A 23875-nucleotide genomic window follows, 5' to 3' on the forward strand; every position below is an offset into this window, starting at 1 on the left:
AAAACCCCAAATGGGGTCATGAAGAGTTGGACACAAGTGAAATGACTGAACAATAGCAACAATAAATTTGAGGAAGGCAACAGCACTAATCACTAGGGACACTGGGAAAAAGGCTTCCCATAGTAGATGACACCCAAACAGAATCTTTGAGGAAAATAAGGAGACTATCAGATGAAGATGAAGAGGATTAGGGTTAGACAAAGGCATGGAGGTAGGGCATAGAATACCAAGTTTGGGGAACACAGATTGAGCACAATTGGATTGAATGTCCTATTTCTGTGGAGTACAGGTACTACCATTCTTCCAGTCACCCAGGCTGGCAACCCAGAACTCATTCTTCACTTTCCACACTCATCCACACCATATCCAATCAGTTGCCAAATCTTGTCAATTTCACCTCCTCATTATTTCTGCTGTCCATCCCCTTCTCTTTACTTTTATCATACGACCACACTATGAGTTCAGGCCCTCATTTCCTCTGACTATTGCAATAACCTCTTAATTGGTTTCCATGCATCTAGGTTGACCCCTCTCCATTTCATACTCCACATAGCCACTATCTGATATTCCTGAAGTACAGTTCTGACCATACTATTCTCCTGCTCAAGAAATTTCACCGACTTCCTATTGCTTCTAGCATTTTTTTAAAAAATCCTTTATACAACTCCCAACTCTTATCCCCATCCAACTCAGCCCTCTTGTCCTGAGTCCATGTCTTTCTACCCTTTGGAACTCTTGTTCTGCCTATAGTAAACCTCCCTTACTTTTAGAGCTGTTTCACTGACACTCTTTTCATCTTATAGTTATGGAGACCTGGCCTCCCCCAGAAGATGTTGCATTCCTAACCATGCACTTTCTCTCATGTTCCTAGAGACCCCAGACTAAGAGAAGGAGAAAGCAGAGGAGAATAAGCTGGATAGTGAGGGGACTGGCACTCATGACAGAATAAGAGAGATTGAAGGAATTGGGAATGTGTGCCCTAATAAAAGGTAGTAGGAACCTTATGGCTCTATTTAAATACATAAAGGATTATCTTATGAAGAAAGGATTAGACTTATTCTACTTAGCCTCAGAAGGCAAAAATCAGAGCAAAGGACATGAATTGCACAGAGGCCGACTTTGGCTTAATGTAAGGGACAACTTCCCCATAATCAGAGCTGCCCCAAAGTGGAATTGGCTATTTGAGGAAGTAATATCTTCTTTATAACTGGAGTCCTTCTAATGGAGGCTAAAGGTTGGGGACATAGTACAGAGGATTCCTATTCCGTTGGACTTAATTTGCTTAGCATTTTTTTAAATAATATTTTATCAGGGCAGCTAGGTGGCGCAATGGATAGAGCACCGGACCTGGAGTCCGGAGAATCTCAGTTCAAATCCGACCTCAGACACTTGACACTTACTAGCTGTGTGACCCTGGGCAAGTCACTTAACCCCATTGCCTAGTCCCCCCAAAAATATTTTATTTTTCCCAATTACAGGTAAAAATTTTTAACATTCAGCTTTTTTTTAAATTTTGAGTTCCAAATTTTCTCCCTTCTAACCTCACCTCCCCCCTCCCTAAGATGGTAAGCAATTTGATATAGGTTATTCATGTGCAATCATACAAAATATATTTCTATATTAGTCATGTTGTGAAAGAAGACCCAAACCAAAAGGGGAAAAAAACATGAAAAAAGTGAAAAATAATATTCTTGTATCTGTATTCAGATTCTATCATTTCTTTCTCTGGAGGTAGTTATCATTTTTCACCCATAAGTCCTTTGGAATTGTCTTGGATCATTGTATTGCTGAGAAGAGCTAAGTCATTCACAGTTGATCACCATATAATACTGCTGTTATTGTGTATAGCATTCTCCTGGTTCTACTCACTTCACTCTGCATCAGTTTGTGCAAGCCTTTCCAGGTTTTTCTGAAACCAGCCTGCTTATAATTTTGTATAGCATAATAGCATTCCATTATAATCATTCGGCAAGCATTTATTAAAGTGCTTATTATGTGCCAGACATGGTACTGAGTTCAAGGAATGCAAAAAAAGGCATAAACATTCAAGGAGTTCACATTCCAGTCGGAGAGAAAATAAGTAAATAACTATGTAGCAACCCAAGATGCACAGAATACATGGAAGGTACTCTCTCATAGAGAAGGCACTAGCAGTGGAGAATGGAAAAGATCTTTTGAAGAAAATGGGATTTTAGTTGAGCCTTTTTTTTTCTTTTTGGTTAGGCAATGGGGTTAAGTGACTTGTCCAGAATCACACAGCTAGTGTCAAGTATCTGAGGCTAGGTTTGAACTCGGGTCCTCCTGACTCCAGGGACAGTACTTTATCCACTGCATCACTTAGCTGTCCCCTTTAGTTGAGTCTTAAAGGAAACCAGTGAAGCTAATAGGCAGAGATGAGAAGAGGGAACATTCTAGGCATGGAGGACAGACAGTGAAAAGATCTGGAGTCGAGAGATGGAGTGTTGTATGTAAGGAACACTTCTTTGGTTTACTTAAATTTCCAATTAAAAATCCCATCTTCTATAGGAAGTCTTTCCCAACCCCTCTTAACTCGTGTCTTCCCTCTCTTAATTATTTCCTATCTAGCCTTCATATAGCTCGTTTTTACACATTTATTTGTTTGTTTGTTGTCTTCCTTATTCGACTGTGAGTTCCGTGGAGGTAGGTACTGTCTTTTGCCTTTTTATGTATGTTTTCAATGGCGCATAGTAGGTGCTTAATGTATATTTAATGATTGATCACTGATTAATTGATTGAAGAAACCAAGTGCTTCTGCTTCATCAACAATTTGGAAGGAAATAAAGACTAAGAAGACTAGAAAGAAAGAAAAAGGCAAGATTGGAAAGGGTTTTAAAAGAAACTGAAAATCACATGTGCGATCCTGAAGGTAATAGGTAGCCTCTGGTGTTTATTGAATTGGGGAATGTGACAAGTTCAGAAGAGCGCGTTAGGAAAATCACTTTGATAGCTGATTGGAGGACAAATAGAGCAGGGAGTGGAAGAGATCTGAGGCAGGGAGATAAGCCAAAGTTATCACTACAATCCAAGAATGAGGTGATGAAGGTTCTGAGATCCTCCAGCTCTGAGATTCAATGAACAGGAGAAAAAGAAGAAGAAAGTATGACATAGAATCAAAGAAAGAATTTGAAGAAGGAATGAGTGATTATCAGTGTCTTAAGAGGATACTATCAGATTTAATGAAGAATTATAGTGTATTTTGGCATATTCAGATGTACGTATGCACGTATGTTGAAGGATTTTAAATTCAAAAACAAAAATCTCAATCCCAGAGAGTTTAAGTGATTTGCCTGTTGCTTCCTATTGCTTCTAAGGTGAGTCATACAATTAGCTGGGAAGAAAACCTAGCTGGTCTGACTCCTGGTCAATCCAATTCAAATCAACAAACAATAAGCTTTCCTATGTACAAAACACCACACTAGGTGGTGTCTAGTATTCTTTCAACTTCAACATGTTGTACAGAAAAGAAAAAAAAAAGAAATCTGGACCTGAAAAGATATTACAAAGTTAAAACCACCCCACTGGCACTTTTTGTTGCTGCTTTTATGTGTTCCCTTTTCTCAGACTTTCAGAAGCCACTTTAAACAGGTTACCGAGAGAAGCTGGGGCCCCTGCTCCTGTAGACTGCAGACTGAGCTCCTGGGGTGAATGGTCTTCATGTAACCCTTGCCAAAAAGAAATGGTAAGACATAGACCTTTATTTTTTTTTTCAGCATCCATGAATGTGGTCTCGGGATTGGCATCTCAGGAAAGAAGGCCTGATTTTCAGTTCTGGGACTAGCACTGTTAGCAAAGTAGGCAGCCCCTTAGGGTGACATTCTTTGTGAGGTAGAGTGAAATGCAATGAGACACACTTTTTAAATAAATGTGCATATTCTAATACCAGAAAACTCAGGTCTCTGTGAAGGTAGGTATGCCCCCTTTGTTCAAATAAGAAATTATATGGAGTTCAGATCAAGAAGGCTGAACAATAAGAAAGCCAGAAAAACTGGGAACTCCTCTAACTCCCCAAGCATGAACTGTCACCAAGAAGAAGATACCACCCAAGGGGGCAACTAGGTGGTACAGTGGATAGCCCACCTATGCTGAAGTCAGAAGGACCTGAGTTCAAATTTGGCTTCAGAGACTTACTAGTTGTGTGACCCTGGGCAAGTCACTTAAGCCTGATTGCCTCCCAACACAAACAAACAAACAATGAAGGAATAAGAAACTACCACCCCAAAATGAGGGAAGAGGCAGGAAACACTGTAGATGCTACCACAGGAGGTATATAGTAGCCCTGGAGCACTTTGAAGAGCCCAGCTAGACCTGACACCCAAATAGCCCAGCCTATTCCACTCCCTCTCCCAGGCTGAGCAGGTGTTGAAGTGCTTTCCCATCCTATTTCACCCTGGCCTGAATGCAGCAGATTTGCAGGCACAAAGGTACTATAGGCAAGGCCAACCAAAAGAGAGTAATAATATGGCCTTGCATGAAGCCTGGGCCAGCCACACCCTGCTTCCCTCCAGTCAGGACCCCAAGTATCCCTCCTGCAAAAAAAAAAAATACAATTCCAGGTGCTTCCAGCTGCTCTCCCAGTGTAGTCAGGCCCATGTGGAGAGATGAGTAGTCCTGGCCTCCATTCCCCAAGCCCACAGTGACCAGACTGCTTAATGACCAAGCCTAGGAGGAAGTCCTAGTCTTCTTTGTCCCAACTCAATCCAAAATGGCAGAGACTCACATAACTCCCCACTGTCTCAAAACCACCCAAAGACAGGTGCTGGAAGGACTCCTACTAGATCCAGGGGTGGGGAACCTGTGGCCTCCAGGCCACACACAGCCTTCTAGGTCCTTGGGTGCAGCCTTTTGACTGAGTCTAAATTTTATAGAATAAATCCTTTTATTAAGGGGATTTGTTCTGTGAAGTTTGAATTCGGTCAAAAAGCCACACTTGAGGACCTATCTGATAGGCTTACTTCTGCCCCTTTCTTCAACAAAGCTCAAAATAGTTTCCTTTTGGCCCACTCATAGAGGGCTAAGGTCAAATCTACAACTTAACCCTTTCTCACTGGGTTTCCAGTCCTCTCATCACTATCCTCTGCCCCATTCTCTGGATAATTCCTCTCTTTCTCTGCTTCCCCTCAAAGCAGATGGGATTCCTTGTCCCTTCTCAACCCAACAACCAGAGCACAGGGGAGAAGTAAACCCTCCCCTACACCCTCATGGGACTGCTGGTACTACTATAGTAAATCCACAGCACAACTAAGACACTTTTACTACTCCCACCCCAGAAAAATGAGTAGTAATTAGAAGAAAACCTAAAATTCAATAATAAAGAACTTCTCCAAGGGAAACCCCTAAGGGTTAAAATTCCTTCAGAAATCCTGGTTGAAACATCAGTTGCTGGGAGACAAGAAATGACAATAGAAAAGTAAATTGGACCATAGATAGATAGATAGATAGATAGATAGATAGATTTATATATATGTATATATTTATATATGTATATATTTTATGTATATACATATATATATATATATATATATATATGTATATCAGCAATTTTTAAAAAGCAGTGAAACAAACACAAAAATAAATGAACCAACAATTAGGAAAACTGAAGAATGACATCCAAAGCCTGAGACACGTATGGAAGCAGCAAATAATAGAATCAACAAAATCAAGCAAAGACCAATAGACAATAAAAAAAATTAACAAATTGAAGAACAAACCCAGGAAGCAACAGAACTGAAAAGGTAACTAAATGATAGGACAAAGTAGATTTGAGAAGACAAAGTAAAAGAAGAACACACACTAGCTTAACTGGGTTCCCAGAAGAAAGTGAGAAAGAAAAAAAAAGCTGAATACTATATTTAAGGAATTAATTTTTTTTAATGTTCCACAAGGGACTAGTCCATGCAATGCTCTATATAGAAAAAGAATATGTAAGAAACCAGGAAGAAGAAATCCTAACAACTTCTCAAAAACACATAATCACAAAATTTTTTTTAAAAGAAAAAAAAGAAAAATCACAAAAATTTCCCCAAGCATCAGAGTAAAAAAAAAAAAGCTACACTTATGCTTAAACAAAATGTATTAGAATATCAGACTTTTAATAATAAAAGTGGAAAGATTTCAAAGATGGACAAAACATCTTTAAAAAAAAAAGATTGGACACAAAAAGCTCATTCTTTGAAAATGTGACCACGTTGTTTAAGCACAAAGTAGTAGGATCAAAGAGACCTTGGTGGCCATGCAGGCCAATCCCCTCATTGTGCAGATGTGGAAAGTAAGGTTAAGAGACTTAAGAAAGTAGATTAAGAGACTTACTCAAGGTCACTCAGGTAGTAAGTGCAGGGATGAATTTGAACAACCAGAGCCTCTGATTCTAGAACCAGAGGCCTTTTCACTGAGCCACACTGTCTCCCAAGAAATTCACAGTAAAGACTGACAAGAGCTGAATGGCTTTATCAGCAAAAGTCCACAGCAGACGGGACCCCTACCAGCAATGGAAGAGAAAATCCAAAAATTACTGATTAACAAAGATAATGATATTCTTTAAGATTCTTTTTAACTTTAATTAAAATTAATATTAATATACATGAAGGATAAAGCATATGATGTCTTCTAACTATAGTGGAAATAAAATTAGTTTGAGATGAAAATATATAATAACCAAAGCAAAAAAAAAACCGGAAAAGAACAATAAAAACATTTATATTGACTATTTTTAAAAAACTTTAACACAATGCAAAATTTTTAAAACAGAGAAGAAAGAGGAAAAGTCAGTAATCTTCAAGGCAAAGCTAATCTCTCTAGACTAAAACAGGGTTTAAATCTCAGCTAAGTAAAGTAACTAATATTGTTAAAAATATAAATATAACCACATTTGTATATTAGTATAACTCCTGGCCCTGGATCCTTTAAGAACCCTGGGCTCACCCAGACCAGATGGATCCTGGGGCTCAGGTCCTACTCCACAAAAGATCCTCAGGTTTCTATTTCTGCCTCTGATCCCACCCCAAGAAACTGCCAAGAAATCTCTAAAATAAAATTCAAGTGTGGTTCATGTCTAGGGTTTCCCTAAAATATGAGTGGAAGGGTCCTCTCTGGAAAAGGTAAATGATGCACAATATGGGTATCAGGAATTGGACAATTGTTTATCACTTCACCGTGGAAATGGCAAAAAAAAAAAGAGTGATCCATAGATTTGCTTGGAGAACTAAAGAAAACATAAAAATTCCAACATCAGACCTGACATGACAAGCGTATGTTCTCATTGCCATGTTCTTGTTCAACAAACCATGGTTATTGCTGGGGATAGGGGTAAAAGGAAAGTCTGGAAATAAATCTCCTCCATCCAGGCAACACTGATAAATGTTTAACAATCAGCTCTCTGGGGGAGAATATGTGCACTACACCCTTTTAAGTTTAATTTGCATTGTTAACATTTTTTCAATCACTTTCTTAATTCTAGAAATCACCAAAATAATAAATCAAGCCCTGGTTTGTAACATTTGCTGATTTATGAGATGCGAATTCTCATACTGAAAATTTAGCAGTTGGCTCTCAATGGTAGCAATCGGCTGCAGAACACCTCTACCTTTATCTCACCTTGCTGCCAAAGTAAATTTCCTTAAAAGTGTAGATCTGATCATATAAACACCCTACACAATCAGCTCCCATGGCTTACTATCACCCTTAGGAATAAATGTTAACTCTTCTGCTTAGCTTTTAAAACCCTACACAACCTGGCCCCCCCCACCTATCTCACCATACAATGGTGAAGGGAAAAATAAATAAGATATGTGCAACAATTAACTTTTTGTATATATCAAACAATGCAACAGTTAAATTCATAGAAAAAATATAAGAATAAATCAATAATAACAACAGTTAGGAACCCCAACTATTTACTATCAGAATATGATAAGTTACTTTAAAAGATTAACAATTAAACATTTGTTGCATGGGATAGCTCTTTGGGAGGGTGAAGAGAGGAATATTATGAGAAATTTTGAGGATTTATTTAAGAAACAAAAGATGCAAATAAAAATTTATTTTAAAAAAGATTTAAAAATTTAAAATTGCAGTGGTGATGTAGTATTTCAAAGGTGATCAAAGGAACCCCTGATTTTTTTGGATTGAGACACATCCTATGGAGTTGTATCATTCTTGCCCCTTGCTAGGAGACCTGTATCTTCCTGAAATGACAAGATTGCCCCTGCTGCACCGTAAGTGTCACCCCAACAGGGGGTTTCTTTCCTTTCTCAGTCTAATATAGAGATACTTCAACTATGTCACAGACCCAAAAAGTAGATAGTAATTTGAAATTATTTGACTATTTCTTTGCACTGAAAACATAGAAAGCAATATAATATACAGAAAAGGCATTATGAAATCCTTAAAGATTACCACCAAAAAATGTCAGTATATACAACATGAAATTTTATTTCAAAGTTCATTTCTGACTTCTTTTTTTCCTATTTCACATTGGTTTTTGAATAATTTCTTTTCCCTGACAGCCAGTTGTATGAATACTTTTTGTAGTATTCATAACCTCTTCATATTTTTCAAAGACCAACAAGTGTTTTCCTTTTCTTTTTTTCTTTTAACAGTATCGTTCTCGGACCATCGAGACCTTTGGCCAGTTTGGTGGGAAGCGGTGCCTATATTCTTTGGGAGACCGGCGTAGTTGTGAATCTGCTAGCATCTGTAGAGATGAAGAAGTTGACTGTGGAAATGATTTCAAATGTGAAACAGGTATTGTTTCTATCACTGCAATTCACCAGTGTGGTGTAAATTGCTTGGCTGACATTTCTGGGCACAGATTGTTCATTGTGAGTTCTGTTTGGACACAAGAGTGAAAGAAATTAAATTCCTAGTTTAACTAGAACTTCTAAAGGTCTTTTGATAGATCTCATCCAAAAAGTCAAAGTTTATCTGTACTATCCTTCATCTTCATCAGTCAGAGACATTGGATGTCTTTAGAGCTCAGTGTGTGTGTGTGTGTGTGTGTGTGCGCGCGCACGGTACGCGTTGTGTGTACCTAGGCATGAATATGATCTTCCCCTATAGATGGAGACTTACGGTTTCCCTCAGTGTGATACAGATGGCATCCTAAAATGAAAAAGAATCAAAGAGCATTTTATTCCACTTTGGGCAAGATAGATTATCCTTTGCCATATCAAATCATTATTGTTTCTGATTTAGGTCGATGCATTAAAAAGCAGCTTCTATGTAATGAAGACAATGACTGTGGAGACTTTTCTGATGAAGACAATTGTGAAAAAGACCCACGCCCTCCCTGCCGTAGTGAGATAGAATTGTCTGAGCTTGGCCGGACAGCTGGATATGGGTCAGTATCCACTTGAGTTGAAGAAGAAATAAGCATTCCCTGGTTAGGTGAACATCATCCCTAGGGAACAGACAAGTCACACTATAGACAAAACAAACTATTATTACCAGTTCCAGGTCACCAAGGAGATACGACAGAATCCTCCAGGATAAAAACAAAGTGCCAGGGCTCCCCAGCCCTTGGTGGCCCATGCAGAGGTTAAATTGCTTGTGCTTGACACAGCTTGGCTCAAATCCCAGTCCACTGGCTACTTAGACAGGACCCCAGGAAGAATGTATCCTTTTTCACTGAGTGGAGACACACACACACACACACACATACACACACACACACACACACACACACACACACACACAAGTTCAAATTTCAACTCTGCTATTTACTAGTTGTGTGACCCTGGCCAAGTCATTTAGTCTCTCTAAGGCTCAGTTTCCTCATCTATAAAATGAGAATAATAATACCTGCACAGCCTACTTCACAAGGTTATCACGAAGAGTTTTAATAATAATAATAGCAGCTAATATTTATGTAAGATTTTAAGGTTTGCAAAGCACTTTACACATGTTAACTCATTTGATTTTTACCACAACCCTATGAGGTAGGTGCTGTTATCGTCCTCATTTTACAGATGAGGAAACTGAGGCTTAGAGATGCAAAGTGTCTTGCTTGGGGTCACATAACTAATAAATGTCTGAGGCAGGATTCAACATCAAGTCTTGCTGACTCCGAGTCCAACAATGGATTCACTGCATCACCTAGCTGTCTCCAAAAACAAAGTGCTTAATATATGTAAGTTGTTGGTGTTACTTCTGCTGCTGTTGTTGTTTTGTACAGAATTGTGATTATTGGTATAGGAAATGTTCTTCTATCAATGTAGGTCAACAAGTATTCTGTGACGTAGTCTTAGGTAATTGAGAGGTTAAGAGCTTCACCCACGGGCACATAGTAAGTGGAGATGTGGTGCTTAGGGTGATAATAATGGATAGATCACAATGGTGGTGGCATTGAAGAAGAGTAGGACAAAAGGGATGATGACAACGATGACGATGAGGAAAATACGAAGCTCAATATTCTAGAAGGAAGTTATGGCTAGGGTTTATACCTTGCTGGCCATACCCAAGCATATCCCCTAGTTCCCAGCCCTCTTCTTTAGAACCCTAATCACCTGATAAGTCTGGAATGTAGCAACTGAAGATGCTTGCCAACTAGTTAGTTTGGTAGCTTGACTAGTTAAACTATCAGACTAGTTAGTTTGACAGTCTTCTCCCTAAAGAATTAAGTTTGGGTTTTTTTATGTAATTAACTATCTTTTTTTTTTACTGGGAAGAGTAGCTCATATATTCATTGGTTAGCAATCAAGTCTGGATTATATAGTGTTATACTAAGCTAACTAAATGCATATATATGTGCATCCTCCAAATACTTTGTTTCCCAACATCATTTAGTAGTATCACTGTTCAGTCATTTTTCAGTCGTCTGATTTTTCATGATCCTGTTTGGGATTTTCTTGGCAAAAATACTGGGGTGATTTGCCATTTTCTTCTATGGCTCATTTTACAGATGAGAAAATGGAGGCAAAGAGAGTTAAGTGAGTTGCCCAGGGTCATATAGCTAGTCTGAGGCCAGATTTGAATTTGTGGAGAAGAACATTCCTTACTCCAGGCCTGGGCCAGCACTTTATCCACTGCTCCACCTAGTTGCCCTTAAGGAGGTTGGACTAGATAATATCTGATGCCCCTTCTGTTGTTCAGTTACATCCGACTCTCAGTGACCCCATTTGGGCTTTTCTTGGCAGAGATACTGGAGTGGTTTGCCATTTCCTTCTCCAGTTCATTTTACAGATGTATCACTAATACATTAAATCTAAACATCTCCCACCTTCATGATGTCTCATGGCCTTTTTATTTCATTATTTGGCCATTTTCCTGAAGGTGTGATCAAGGTGATTCGGTGATGGAATTAAATCCTCCCTGTATTGCTGCTTCACGACATATTTCCACACAACTAATTAAGGATCTTCAGTGGGCTTTGTCTATATAATAGCCCTAAACAGAAAATACATGTAACTATTAGCATTTTCCTAAATGAAAATTTTTTTCATAAAGAATTTAAGTGCCTGCTATGTGTCAGACACTGCTGAGTGCTGTGAACACAAATGCAAATGTGTAAGAAAGTCCCAACCTTTCAAGAGCTATATTCTGTTGGGGAAAGCAGACCTCGGTGAGAAGGGAGCTAAAGTCAGGAAATAGGAGGAAAGAGGGAAAAGCTGATAATACATGAGTAGAGATGGCCTAGAAGGGGTTTATGGCCTGGTTCCAGGCAAAACAAAGTGAAAGCTGATCTGTCAGAGCTCTGCAGCCACAGGAGAGGAGTCCAAGATCCAGCAGGAGCAAGAGAAAGGCCAGAGTGCATGTGACACAGCATGGATGGATATAGTGGGGAAGTTCCATAGTGGCCATTTCAATCAAACGGGCTTTAGAGGCGTGACTGCTCAATAATCACAACTGAACCTATAAAGGGAGGCTCCCAAGGTAAGGAAAGGGAAAAGTTGTGACTGTCATTCATTCAAATACTGCCTCAGATACTTACAAGCTGTGTGACCCTGGGCAAGTCACTTAACCCTGTTTGCTTCGGTTTCCTCATCTGTAAAGTGAGCTAGAGAAGGAAATGGCAGACCATTCCAGTATCTTTGCCAAGAAAATCCCAAATGGGGTCATGAAGAGCTGGACATGATTGAAATGACCAGAGGTAATAAAAATTAGACTTTTGGTGTTTTTTGTTTTCAACCTGCCAGATAGTATGTGGTTTAATCTTCATAGCAGCCTTGTGAGATGGTCAGTACAAGTATTAGTCCCATTTTACAGATGAGGAAATGCTCTCAAAGAAGTTATATGACTTGCCCAAGGTTACACAGGCAGAAAGCAGTAGAATCAGGGATCCAACCCAGGCCTTCATAAGCTAAATTCCAGGCTCTTTCCCCGACACCACAGCTACCTCCCTTGGGATCATAAGATCACAAATCTCAAAGTGGAAAGGACATGGGATGTCATTGAATCCAACCTTTTCGATTTACTGTGCCAGAGAGATTAAGTGACTTGCCTGAAATCACACACATAAATGCTGTAAGCTAGGATTCAAACTCAGATTCCATGATTTCCAGTTCATACCACCTTCCTTTTCACTACATTGCTTTTTTTAAATAGACAAAAAATATAAGACAAGCAGCAACCCGAGACTATTGATGTGACCACTATTTATTGCAGAATTCATGTATTTCTTAACCATTTAACATGTATAAAATTGTACTACCATTTTTCTTATATTCCTGTCTTTTTTAAAATGAGTCATTGATGAAATATCTGAGGGTTGTATCCTTAACCTCATTTTCCCCATAAGCCCTGTCTTTTGTTGCTTGATTTTGCATAACTCAATGCTTTTTGGGAATGCATAAATGGCAGAACTGACTGTATAGCATTATTTCAAATGAAATACTTTGCATTTACATAATGATTTATTCTTTTTAAGACCCTTTCATACACATTATATCATTTCAATTTTATAATTTTGCTACCATTCCCTCAACTGCCCTATTGTTCTAGATACATTTTTGTGACTTCCATTGACCATAACTCTCTTCCCTGGCCACCACTCCCTTGCCGGGAGCTCCTGCGTCCCTGGCTGTGGTCTGATGCCGGCAGAGTGTGAAGAGAGAAAGAATCACGGGCCAGGTGAGAGCAGGGAAGAACAAACTCTGTTTATTGATCTGAGGGCTCAGGCTTATATAGTACTGGATCAAGCAATAGTAACATTATTATTCATGAAAAGTACAAATCTAATTAGGTGATTTCCTTACTTCCTTGTACCTTGTCTGTCACATTCTTTCCTGCGTCCTGTCCTGTACCCCATCCGTTTCCTCCCTTCCTGCATCCTGTTCTCAAGAGACAGAACAGGGGGGTGGTGAGCCGACATCCTGAGTTTCACAGCTGTCAGGCTTAGTACAAACTGCAGGTAAGACCCGGGATGGCCTAAGCCCTCCAACTCCCCAAAGCCGGCCCTCTACACTCCCTTTAAATATTGTCTCCCTCATTGAAATGTTAGCTCTCTGAGGTCAGGAATTGTCGTACTTTTGTATTTGTATACCCAGCATTTAGCTGAGTACTGGGTACATATTAAGTACTTAATAAATGCTTGTCATCCATCCATCTATCCATTCAATCATTCATTCATTCATTATTATCCCATTTCAGGGATGAGAAAACTGAAATACAGAAAGGCTTTGTGACTTGAGTAAGGCCCATAACCTTTCATCTGCAGAGCCAAAAATGTTAAACCTGACATCTCCAAACTACATTTCATTATATCATATTACTGCCTCAACCTCCACCCCCATCTCCACTCCAACAAAAACCCTGAAGTTGCTTCCTCCACTTCAAAGCAGAACTGATATATAATATTTTACTTTAAAATGAGATCCCAAAGCAGGGGCTTGGCTCTTAAATTAGATACGTAAAGTAGAAAAACATGATATACAAGAACTAATACTTAAAAAGGAATTGCAAGTCAAAAGGGGTCATTTTTACAGTTACACTTATAATGATTTATTACATACCATTAAAGCTTTTCTTTATTTACTCTGATTACCATTCTTATGTGGTACCTTCTAAATGTTTGCACTAATAGACATAGAGCAATGATGATGTTTCTACAACCATGACAGTAAGCTGCATTTCTACACTTTGTCATCTGGACAATCTCTGCAAATTTTATCTTGTCGACTGTCACACACACAGCCAGATTCTTTCACGCATCAAAGTCCCCAGCATTCGTCAGAATTATTCTGCACTTTTTCTCCCAGTGACTTGCTCTCCCACTTGAATAAGGATTCCGGGAGGGTTGGGTTGGGTTGCAACTCTGAAAGACCCTTGCCTTGCGGCCTCTAAGATTTTCAAAAGCATTTAGTGTAATCCCCCCACACCATCTTGCATTCATTGAAAACACACAAATCTAAACCAGATGAAATGATGTATAATATGCAAAGAATGCTTTCCTTGTGTTCCAGGCTTAAAATCTCCCCTGTGGATCAGGCCCAGGAAGATTTCTCTCCAGCTCACCTGGTAAACTGGTGAATTGGGATGCAGACAGGAAGACAGGCTCACATTAAGTACTATCCAGAGCACACAGGGGTCTCCTCTCCCCAAAGATGGCATTCCGCAGGAGAGGAATTTTCACGGTACCTAGAAGATCATTATCTCACTGCAGACTAGACTGATTGGCTCTGAAGCAGTAGGACCACATGCTACCTCTGATGAGTTTTGATCAGATTCACAGCAAGATCTCATGTGGCTCCAACTACCCTGCCCTGCTCTGTGTGCCCCCAGATATACTATATCCTTTCCCTTCTCCATATCTGCTCACACTACTCCATTCCCCTTTCTTGGAATGCCTTGCCTTTTGGCTTCTACCTCTTTATCTTCTACCCATCCTTTGGGGCCCAAGTGCCCTTTCATCCATGACTTATCCACAGTGAGAATGATATTCCCATTTATATAATGGCAATTATATGAAAGGCAGTGTGCCATAGTGGATAGAGAGACAACTTTAAAATCAAGAAGATCTGGGTTCCAGTCCCTCTTTGACATATTCTGGCTGTATGACACTGAGTAATTCACTTAATCTGTCAGTGTTCTGGACCACTCTCTAAAACCATACATTTCAGAGGAAATGCAGATCAACATGGGTAAAGAAGTTTGCTCATTCAGGGAATTCCTTAGAACTCTTCAGGGAGTTCTAGTCTCCATCCTAATAATAATAATAACAACAATATCTAGCATTTGCATAGGTTTAACAATATTTACATGTATTATCATATTTTAAGTATATTAACTTTATATTTTATAAAGCAGTTGTTATAACAACTCTGTGATATAGATTGCACTGGTATACTTGTCCCTATTTTACAAATGAAATAACTGAGACTAAGAGTTTAGGTGACCTACCAAGCACAACATCGTACCATCATGATGCAGTGGGAAAAACAGTAGATGTGGAGTCAGAAGGCTTCAGTATGAATCCCAGCTCTGTACAAGTCAATCAACCTATGAGTAGAAAGTCAGTTTCCTATTTTAAAAATCATTGGGTTACTCGTAAAAGTGAATATTGAAAACTCTCACTGCATGTAATTGGAAAAAATAAAATACTATTAAGTGGGGGAAATATGATTGTACATGTCAAAAAAACAAACAAACAGTGGGTTGGACTATATGACTTCAGAGATCCCTTCTGGGTCTAAAGTCTTATACTACTCCCTTTTCTTTTCTTCATTTAACACTAAATTTCTTACTGCTTGTATTCCAAGGCAGATGGGTGGTTCAGTGGATAGAGAACTGAGCTAGGAAGACCTAAGTTCCAATTTGACTTCAGATACTTACTAGTTCTGTGACCTTGGGCTTCTGTTAATCAATTAACCTCTCTCAGCCTCAGTCTCCTCATCATGTAAATTGGGCATAATGATAGCCCCTCCATCCCAGGGTTACTATGAGGGTCAAATGGAATAATATTCATAAAACACTTTCCAAACCTTAAAGCTTTCTATAAAGGCTATCATTATTATTAAAAGGGCTTCTTTAGAAGAATACATTTTCAACATCTCAGTTAGTCTTTGGAATGTTGTACAAATTCTGTCTCCTTAACTGAGCCTCCTTTAAAATGTAATGGATACCACTAGTGAGCAAGAGATAAAAGGACATCTCAACTTCTTTCTGCCGATTCCGAGCTTTCCTAAAATTTTCCATCCAGATGTATATAATATTGCTAACTGGCTATCATCAGGACATGCTTTTTAATGTTTTGGTAGCTTTGGTGATGGGTTTGTCCTAATTTAGCCACATTCCTTTGCTAAGTTGTCCTTATGATTAGTGACGTGATTTGTGAGATAGCTGCCTCAGGGGGCAACCTGAAGCTGTACAGCTCTGTATTGTTTTCTATGCCAATCTAATCAATCAGACATTAAGTGTTTATGAAGTACCTACTGAGTGCCAGGCCCTGTGCTAATCACTGGAGAAATAAAAACCAAAAAAAAATGAAACAATTCTTCCTCATGAGGAACTTGCATTCTAGTGGGGGATACCACAAGGACATATACAAGTATGTACAAATTAAAGATTCAGAGAAAGTAAATATATGAAAAGTAATAGATACAAGGTGGGTTTGGGAGGGAAGCTATAAGCACTTGGGAAGAATCAGGAACAGATTCATGCAGAAGATGGGGCTTGAGCTGCATTTTAAAGAAAGGGACTTTGTGCAGTGGAAATGAGGAGAGAATGTGTTCCATCTGTGGAAAGGCACAGAGAGGATGGATGGAGTAAGTGCTGGCTGGGAAGAACAGAGAGAAGACCAGTTTGTTGGATCATAGAGTGCAGGGTGAAGCATAACATCCATCAAGGCTGTAGGAACATGTTACGCAGGGCTTTGCAAATCAGACAGATGAGGCAATGTTCTTATCTTAGAGGCAATAGGAAGACATTGAAGTTGATTGAGTTGAGGGCAGATGTCATACGGTCAGATCTGTGATTTAGGAAAATTACTTAGGCAGTTGTGTGTGAGTAGACTGAAGCGATGAGAAGTCTGAATCAGGGAAACCAATGTGGAAGATGTTGCAATAATTTAGGCAAGAGAACCTGAACTAAGGTGGTACTATTCTACTCATATGAGTAAAGGCGTAGGATTCAAGAGAAGACATGGAAGCCCAAAATAGTAAGATTTGGACACTGATTAGATATGTAAGGTGAAGAAGGATGAGGAGTTAAGGATAATGCTGAAATGAAAAACCTGGAAGACTAGAAGAATGGTGTTGTCTCTTATAGAAATAGTGAAATGTGGAAGAAGGGAGGGTTTGAAGGGGAAGATGAGTTCAATTTTGGACATGTCAAGGTTGTGATGTCTCCAGGACATCTAGTTTGGAATATCTAACAAGCAACTGGTGATATGGGACTGAAGCTCAGGGGAGAGACTAAGGCTGGATATGTATGTATGTGTATAAGGTATGTATGTATACACATATATACACACACATGTGTATGTATCTCTGAGTCATTTGTATAGAGATGACAGTTAAACTCATTGGAGGGGACAGGCATGGGGGGGGGTGAACTAATCAGCCCCAGACACTATCATGAATAATCCAAAGAGATGGTAATCATGCATTCTTCTAAACTAACACTCTACACTTTTTACAAAGAAATAGTTTTGTGCAGAATGCCAAACATAGCCAGTTTATACCTAGTATACAGCCCTTAATCTTATAAATCAGCACATAACCTTTCTACAATAACAAGATCCCTATTTTCTGAAAGAAAATTGTCTCAAAAAAAGTTGGAATTTGGGGCCGAAGAAAGGGAAAACAGTTGAACTTTTTGCCAGCAAGCTGGAATTTCAATGTTCCTATTGGAATGCTGGAAAGTACACTCTGTTTAATACAGTCCAGGAAACAAAAGTGAGGTCCTTGACATGCAATGAGACAGCTGGAGGAGAAGGCTCATGTTTAAAGAAAGTGCAGAGAGGAAGGAAGAAGCTCCAGAGTTGATTCATAGATGCAACCTAACACACACATGTTAGATTGTGCCCCTGGGATGCACTGTTTGCAAATAATTTACAGAGTTGGCATTCCAGCCTCACAGCTTAAGCTGCTTTTGAGAAGAGGTTAGGTTCCAGTTACAGCAGAGAAGTTAGGAATTAGAGCCCAATTCTCCCAGTACCTTGCTTTAGTATGTTTTTACCACTACTCACTTAAGGCATTTTTTTTATTCTCAAAGAGTTTAGGGGCTTTTTGGAGCCAGCTTCACTACTAGAGACCCTGAATGAGGAAAAGAGACCCCTGAATTATTTTCTTCCTGAATAGATCATTGGGTAGTGATGGTGAAGATGGACTCCTGAAATGTTCTTTAGAGTTAGAGAGGTGAAGGCTATTCTTGGAAATTTGCTGTCTCATCTGTTCACAGAATCAACGTTTTAGGGATGGATCCTTTGGACACCCCCTTTGACAATGAGTATTTCCACGGTCAGTGTGTACGAATTCGAGATGGAAATACTGGGACCTATTATCGCAAGCCCTGGAATGTGGCAACTCTGAACTATGATGTAAGTCTCCCCACAGATCCTACCAAATCATCCTGTAACTTCTCAGAATCTACTTGAAAGACATCAAAAAAAGACTTCAATTAGATAAGTTTCATGAGAAATATTGGGTGAAGTTCTGCAAGAAAACAGAAATAACTAGTTGAATGTAAGAACTCTTGGGCATTCAAAGAAGAGGTATCATGCGCTTAAATTGCTGAAGAAAAGTCTTCAGATCAGCCATAATCCAAATCAATCACTTTCTGATGAGCTGACTATCTTCAATGAATATAAGGAATCTATTGGCACCTATCTTAGAATGATGAGAAAAAATTACTATGACATTGGCAGAAATTAGGTAAAGTCTATGATGTGATGAGTAATGATTTAAATGGTGCTTGGACCAGAGTAGTGAAAGCCTGCCCCTACATCACCCTGCCCCTTTACCTCAATTTTTACCTTTTCTCTAACTCATCTTGTGAATGTACCTCAACATTCACTCATTTCCCAGAAATGCCTAATACAACTTTATCATGTTCTGTCAAACTAGACTAGAAAATAACCCTGTCATTGAGATCTGAGATCTTAGTGTCTTTTTGAGAGGTTTGCATAACTTCTCTAGAACTGTGCCCCAGATAAGGATTAGGAGGTACTTAATGCTTTCTTAGATTCCCTCTGGGGTTTATGCCCACTACCTGAATGTATTTCCTTAAGAAAACTCTAATAGCAGTGTAGGTAGGAGGGAGAAACATGAGGGACCACTTGAATGAAAGCTTGGAAGTGAGAAATGGAACATCTAATTAGTTATGGATGGCGTACAAATGTAAGTATTAAAACCCTCTTGGTGGCCCCTTGTGACAACGGGATTACCGTTAGCATATGCTTATACAAAACTCAGCACTTTTCTTGCACCTTAGGTTATCTTGGAATGGAAAAGGCAAAGGAAAGAAGAAAGAAAAGGGTGGTGAAGTTGGAAGAGAGGAAAAAATAACCTAGATAGCTTAGTGTACCTTCTCTTCCATGCTGATTCACAGGAAAAAAATTATTTTGGTTTGATCATACCTGATAAAAAAAATATATAGAATCTCACATTTGCAATGGACTGAGAAAGGCCATATAGTCCATTTCCCTGATTTCAGTCTGGACTGTCTTACAAAGCTACATCTGAGAGATAACAATATCCTATCCTCTTTTTAAAGGATCTCTAGAAGGAGATCCCATTTTAATGTTTAGTAAGCTTTTGACAGATACCTAATAAATGTTAAATTAGCAAAGAAAACATAATTTAATTACCTTTTTCATCTGATTTCAAACTAACTGGTTGTTATTCTTTTAGACCAAAGCAGAAAAAAGATTCAGAACAGAGACCTATGAAGAACATATACTTCAAATAGCAGAGACATTCAGAGAAAGGAGAACAAGTTTTGGCATCGACCTGTCTCTAAAACTCACATCTACTGAAGGCCCTTTGAAGGTACTCAATACTGCGGAATCATTTGATTCTAATGTTCCAAAATTTGGGGAAGATGAAGCCAGAGCTCCAGAAGCCAAAATGCTTGAAGATGAAGTGCCTGGAGAGGGAGCCCCTGGGGAAGAAGCACCTGGGGATGGAGCCCCTGGAGGACAACAACCTAAAGAAGAATCTGATCAAAAGAAAGCATCACAAGAATCTGCTCTAACATTTCGATTTAGATACTCAAAAAATGAAAGTCTCCACCTTATCAAGTTCTATTCCTCGAACAAGGTAGGATGAAGAAATTACACAATATGGAATTTTTTTAAACCAACTATAATAATAGCGATGATAAGTACTATTATTATTATTACCATCATCATGGCATTTATATAGCACTTTAAGTTTTGCAAAACACTTTACAAATAGTATCTTATTTGCCTCATAACAACCCTGGGAGGTAAGTGCTATTATTTTTCCTATTTTACAGATGAGGAAACTGAGGCAGACAAAGGTTAAGTGACTTGTTGAGGGTTTTGTTGTTATTAAGTCATTCAGCCATGTCTGACTCTGTAATCCCATTTGGGATTTCCTTGGCAAAGATACTGGGATAGTTTTTCATTTCCTTCTCCAGCTTATTTTACAGATGAGGCAACTGAGGCAAACAGGGTTTAGTTACGTGCCCAGGGTCACACAGCTAGTAAGTTGCTGAGGCCAAATTTGAACTCTGGTATTCCTGACTCCAGGCCTGCATTCTATCTACCATGCCACCTGACTGCCCTGTTAAGAGTTCCATAACTGGTAAGTGTCTGAGGCTGAATTTGAACTCAGAACTTCCTGACTCCAAGTGGAATGTTCTATCCGCTGCATCACCTAGAACTGACCCTAATGATTTTTAGCATCTGGGGCTGGCAAAAACCAGAGAAGGACATTCAAGAAATATTAAACTGTAATATGCATCACTGGTGAAAAACAAGAGAATGTTACAGCTAGAATGATCCAAAGAAAGATTACTCCTTTTCTGTGAACAAGGGAGCAGCCTTCTTTGTCTCAGAACTGATGTCTGTGGAGCAGTCAAAGGCTCCTCGAACCCTGATTTTTGCCCTTCACAGAGGTTTGTTAGCCTTAAGTAGTCTACTTTCAGGGTACAGGTATACTGACCAGGGACTGTGATCACAAATTATTCTAACACTGACGTCAGAATTGTTTACGAGATACTCTATAAACCAATAGTAACAACATATTTATAAAAATGTTTTAAGATGTACAATTACTGATGATTCGCCATAATCCATTAGAAAGGAGAAATAATATTCACTTGATACTAATTATGACCATAAGACAATGAGACTTATTCCATAAACCAATCAGTCTTATTACTTCATCATATCTCATATTTCCTATTTCACAGAAGTTTTAGAATTGTTAAAGATCTCAGCCATTTAGTCCAACATATACCTTAAAAGAATCTTGTGCATGTGTGTATGTGTATTTCTTATTTGTGTTTCTCTGTGTGTGTGCTGAGTTTTTAAGTTAAAAGTGGATTTAACCCCTTTGAAATAAATAGCAAATGTTCTTTCTCCAAGGGCTTCTCTTGACCTGAGACTTTTCCTAATTACCATATAGTATCTTAATGCCAATAGTAATGCAATTATAACCCTTAGGTCCCAAAGAACGAGTACTTCAGATGCCGGCAGAAAATTCCTACTGACAAATCGGCATCATAAACTAGTCAAATTTGACATCTCCTAATTTAATTCTTAAGAAAAATACGCACGTGGACACTCGAGAGAACCCTTCATAAAAACCCAGTTCATTACTCATGCTTTGCAATCTGGTTTGGGAATTGGAATATGTTTTGTGTATCTTTGAGGCTCAACTCTGGAATTGAAATCAGCAGAATGCAGCTTTAATTTCACATGACTCACTCTGTGCACAGTGTGAATTCTTCTTCCCTGAGACATTTTTGGAACTGGTGCTACTCATTCCCTTCAGGTAGTTCTGTCATCCTGTAGACCCAAAAGTCATGTGTGGCTGACCAGCTGCCTGTAACCCTATGTCCAGAGACCAAGCATCCAAGATCTCTGTAGATAACAAGTGCTAACTCCAGCTGCAGCCAGAAAACCTTTGAGAGGCCATGAACAGGTCCAGCTTGCACTTGGACAGGAACAAGGCATTTGGATTGCACAGGTTTCTGTCACTGTCACAAAATTTCTGCTTTGACAGTTGTCAAGGTCCCTGGCAATTCTTCACTGTGGAGTTGTTAGCTTGTACTTTTCCATATGCATGCTGGCATAGTCCTACTTGTCCCTTCCCTACCCCCTTCCTTTCTCTCTCTTTCCCTCCATCCTCTTCCTTCCATTCTTCCTTCTTCTTCCTTTCTCTCTTCTCCCTCCTGCCTTTCTCTCATTCCCTTCTTCTTTTTCTTCCCTCCTTTCCCTCCTCTCCCTTCTTACTCTCTCCTTTCTCACTGCCTGTCTCTTCTCTCCTCATTTCCTTTCCTTCTATCCTCTCCCTCTTTCCTTTCCCTTTCTCCTTTTTCACTCTCCCTTTTCTCTCTGCTCTTCCTTTCTCTCCTGCCTTTATTTCTCTCTTCCATTCCCTCTAAAATTAAAACTCAAGGTCCCTAGCTGACTGCATCAACTTGGGTAAGTTTCTTCACTAAAAAGTCAATCAATCCATCAATCAGCAAGCACTTAAGATTCTACTTTGTGCTAAGCACTATACCAAGTATTAGGGATGGAAAGATGAAGGGAAATGGTCCCTATTTTCAAAGACCTTACAGTCAGTCACAGGAGAAAACATGTACACAAATAAATATATACAAGATATAAGCCACATAACTACAAGGTAATTTTGGGAGTGGGGGGAGGCACTAGTAACTGGGAGTATCAGGAAAGCCCTCAGGTGGGAGATGGTGCTTCAACTGAGCTTTGAATGAAGCCGGAAGATTCTGAGTTACAGAGTGAGAGGAGAGGACCCTCAAGGCATAGGAGATGGCCAGTGCAAAGGCACAGAAATGAAAGTTGGAACATTCTGAGCAAATAAAAGCAATAAAACCAATCTGGAGTACGTGAAAAAAGAACAATGTGTAAAAAGCCTGGAAACTACCTGATGGCTCTCTGTCTCCTGCTCCTTCTTCTCCCTCCTTCTGAAAATTAAAAGTTGATTTGGTCTAATGGAGGAAACACTGAAATGATATCCAAGCGAGACCCGAGTCCTAGAGAGCTGCCTTTGCTGCTAGCTTGCTAGCCAGCAGCAGTGAACAAGTCACTCAAGTTGATAGCATAATAGAATGGAAAGAGAACCGAGCTTGAAATGGTTCCAGTGGTAGTTCTACCCAAGTCACTAAACCTTTTTATCAGTCTCCAAATACCAATTCTGAGCCGAAGGAGTCTCACTCCTATCCATAGCAGGGCCTCTTTGTAGTAGTATTGACCCGTTGCTCACCAATGATGACCATTTCAGTTTAGTATTTATTGAGAGTCCTCATTGTGTACGGTCGCTGCTAGCTCCAGAGCTTCACCAAACCTCATTTGCCTCATCTGTAAGATGACTTTAATTTGTTGTTTGTCTGTTCTCAAAGAGAACCATGACATTAAGAAAACGATGCCATGGCTTACAAGTGAATTGGATTTAAGCAAGGGAAAGCTATGCAAGGTCACCAGCCTCACTTTATCCTTCTGGGTCTATCTGGATTTAGTGGCAAGATATAGATCAGGATGATTGATGGCTTTAATAATTATTGAATGATTTGTCATCTCATGAGGGTGCTCTGAGGAAAGTGCTTTATCAACTGAAATGTTGACCACTAACAACTTAACAACCTACTTAAATGTAGGTGATGTTTAATCTTTCTGGGCCTTGTTTTCTCAACTGCATCAAATTGTCAGTAAGGTCCCTTTTAACTCTAAAATTCTATGAATGGAATATTCATGAAAATGTGCTTAGATTTT

At 39.2% G+C, this 23875-nt stretch overlaps 1 protein-coding gene across 1 annotated transcript in view; it reads left to right on the plus strand.

Annotated features, from left to right (window-relative positions):
- C9 (complement C9) overlaps positions 1-23875 on the plus strand; it is a 65834-nt gene that overhangs the window by 11195 nt on the left and 30764 nt on the right. Inside the window, exons 2-6 of the mRNA XM_020996173.2 lie at positions 3583-3700; positions 8616-8760; positions 9211-9355; positions 18352-18490; positions 19803-20210. Of these exons, the coding sequence (XP_020851832.1) occupies positions 3583-3700; positions 8616-8760; positions 9211-9355; positions 18352-18490; positions 19803-20210 (955 nt within the window). The remainder of the gene's footprint in view (positions 1-3582; positions 3701-8615; positions 8761-9210; positions 9356-18351; positions 18491-19802; positions 20211-23875) is intronic.

This window comes from Phascolarctos cinereus, unplaced genomic scaffold (assembly GCF_003287225.1).
Source record: "Phascolarctos cinereus isolate Bilbo 61053 unplaced genomic scaffold, phaCin_HiC Scaffold_4;HRSCAF=312, whole genome shotgun sequence".
Taxonomy (NCBI): Eukaryota; Metazoa; Chordata; class Mammalia; order Diprotodontia; family Phascolarctidae; genus Phascolarctos; species Phascolarctos cinereus.